The sequence below is a fragment of the Arachis ipaensis genome, chromosome B10 (assembly GCF_000816755.2).
Source record: "Arachis ipaensis cultivar K30076 chromosome B10, Araip1.1, whole genome shotgun sequence".
Taxonomy (NCBI): domain Eukaryota; kingdom Viridiplantae; phylum Streptophyta; class Magnoliopsida; order Fabales; family Fabaceae; genus Arachis; species Arachis ipaensis.
Genome location: NC_029794.2, coordinates 131,550,599 through 131,553,260, shown reverse-complemented (window position 1 = coordinate 131,553,260; position 2,662 = coordinate 131,550,599). Strand labels below are relative to the sequence as shown.

Genomic DNA, 2,662 nt, shown 5'->3' with positions numbered 1-2,662 from the left:
CATATTTGTTATATTAAATTTTAATATTAGTTAGAAAAGAGATCATTCATCACCTAATATTTGTTCTGTGATAGGGCCTTAAACATTAACCCACTTGCATTTTCTGATAGCGCAATATCCGCATAATGTTACATACATGTCCCCATCAATTTTATCATTGTCATCATTCATCTATGACTTTTATTATCAAATTTGAAGTGCAAAAATGAAAGAAGAGAAAATATGCAAGGAACAGTAGTGTATATAAAACAGTGATGATATTATTTGAAATTTCAACTCGTGAAGCGAAACCATAGGCAGTGAATGTCTAAATACAATTCTCTCAGAAAAACAGAACTCTCTAATTTGTACATTGTTTAGCGAATTCCGTTTCCATCCCACAGAATTGAATGACTCTAAACGTCTCTAAAATACAGCAGCTTTTAGCCTCCTACCAATCTCCTTTCTGTTGCACAAAAAAAACAATGATTATTGTCACTTACAGAAAAACTTTCCAGTTAAAAACTGTTAGGCGATAATATCATTTAACTGCTCTTAACTATCGTGTTTGTTAGATGACAACTTTTCGAATTGATAACACTATCTATAATTGAAAATTTCAATGTACCTCATGAGTTGCCTATCAAAACCTGAAGCAGCCAAGAGCCCTCTATTTTCTTCAGCCCTTCTCAAGAGGTAAGGCATGACCTTGTCCACCGGCCCGAATGGCAAGTACTTGCTAACCTGAAACCCTGCATTGCTCAAACCGAATGAAAGCGACTCCGACATTCCACACAGCTGCGCGAATTCCAGCTTGTGGTGCACTTTTCCCATCCCTAATTCGTGCGCTTTCGCGGCAGCCAATTTGCCTAAAAACATTGCAAATAATGTGTCAGAGATATAACCATTCACGTGTCTTTTCTTACGAGTTAAGAAAAGACTTATTTAAAAGTTAAAACATTCAATTCAAGTACCTGATTCGACATTATGTGTTGCAAGAACAAGTGATCCAGGACCATCAGCAACCTTCTCCAGAAGAAAAGAGGAGCAATCATTGAAACACTTGTGTGTGTCCTCAATGGTGTCATGAATGGGCGATTCGAAGCCGAAAGATTCGGCTATCCTGCTCTCCATGGACATGTAAGCACCCCTCACCAATTTGAACCCCATTGGGATTCCCATTTTGTCTGCTGCCTTCAATGCCAGCAAGAGCCTCTCCTTGGAGTCTTTCAAGTAAGTCTGAATTGTTCCAAACACGATCGGATTGTCATCCTTGTTATGCACAATGGCAGAGGAATACGTGAAGTAATCGATCGCCGGCTGAACCGTGGTGTGTTCGGCGTCAACCAAGAGAGGAATATTGGCCTGCACACATTTCTGGCAGAGTTCAACAAGTCTGTGAGTTGCAAGTTCAAGATCACGCTCCTCTTCAAGGGTAAGTGCCTCTGGTTTCTTCTGGGTGTGGTACAAAGGGCTTGATTCAGCGAAAATTGGCAGGGAATCTCGCTTCCATGGCAAATTGAATGAAGGATCTTTCTGTTGCCATCTTAGAAGGTCACTGATTCTCTCTAGCAGCGTCATGGGACAAATTGCAGTGATTTTCACAATCACAAAACTCACCTATTAACATAAAAAATTATCAATTAACAAATGCTTTTAAGAATGCAATATATACATTTTTAGCAACGTGACATGACAGAATCAAATCAAATTAGAGCATATTACAATTTCAAGATTCCAATTTAAATAGTGCCAAATTGGCAGAGCTCAATGTCCTTGTGTTGGGTGGGACCAAGCAAAAGGACAGTACCACTCAAGGATGAAGAAACAAGACAAGAAGCTAGCTAGCATTAACCTTAACCCTTAACTGGCATTTTCCAAAATTGGTGTGTACCATTGCATGGTGTCACAATCACACCCACTTGCAATTTCATTTGCTGACACACAACGAAACAAGGCACGCCGCACCGTAACTACCCCAACCCGGGACCAAAATCCGGACTCCCAACCCGACCCGAATACAGAATACCAAACCCGTGTTCCACATGTCCTATTGGAAAATTTGCATGGAACCACATCGCATGATGAGGGATCCACAGTGCTAAGTGTCACACGATAGTTAACAACTTAACATGCAAAATGAAGCCGAATGGCTTCAATGAAAAGATCTATAAATCCAAATTAAAATTAAAATTAGAGAAAATGACAAATAGGTCCTAACTTTTTGTCCTGCGGACATTTTTATTCCTGACCATTGAAAAATAATTTTAAGTTCCTAACCTTCACAAAATTTAGACAGATCAATCCCTGACGGAGGCATTTGGACGGATCAGTCCTGACGGAGGTATTTGGACGGAGGGACTGATCCGTCCAAGTTTTGTGAAAGTTAAGGATTTAAAAATATTTTTCAATGGTTAAGGACGAAAATGTCCATAAAACAAAAAATAAGGGACCTATTTATCCTTCTCTCTTCAAATTAAAATTTCAAAGTTTCCAGTTAGTAATTAAAAGTGAGTGACCTTAAAAGTTAAAAAACTCCTTCAGTTATTCGCATGCCGAGCACACAACGCAAATTTCCATGCGTGAAGTTAGTGCTTTAAATTTCTTCGGTACATTAAATGCTAAAATTAATATGATTTATAATTTCAAAAATATTATTTATATCTATTAAAATTAGCTAAAA

General features: G+C 38.4%; 1 protein-coding gene across 1 annotated transcript in view; it reads right to left on the bottom strand.

The window, feature by feature from the left end:
- LOC107623253 (proline dehydrogenase 2, mitochondrial) overlaps window positions 227-2,662 on the bottom strand; it is a 3,422-nt gene continuing 986 nt past the window's right edge. Inside the window, exons 2-4 of the mRNA XM_016325440.2 lie at window positions 954-1,599; window positions 608-848; window positions 227-445 (exon numbers count right to left, since the gene is read on the bottom strand). Coding sequence (XP_016180926.1) covers window positions 406-445; window positions 608-848; window positions 954-1,599 — 927 coding nt within the window. The 3' untranslated portion in view covers window positions 227-405. The remainder of the gene's footprint in view (window positions 446-607; window positions 849-953; window positions 1,600-2,662) is intronic.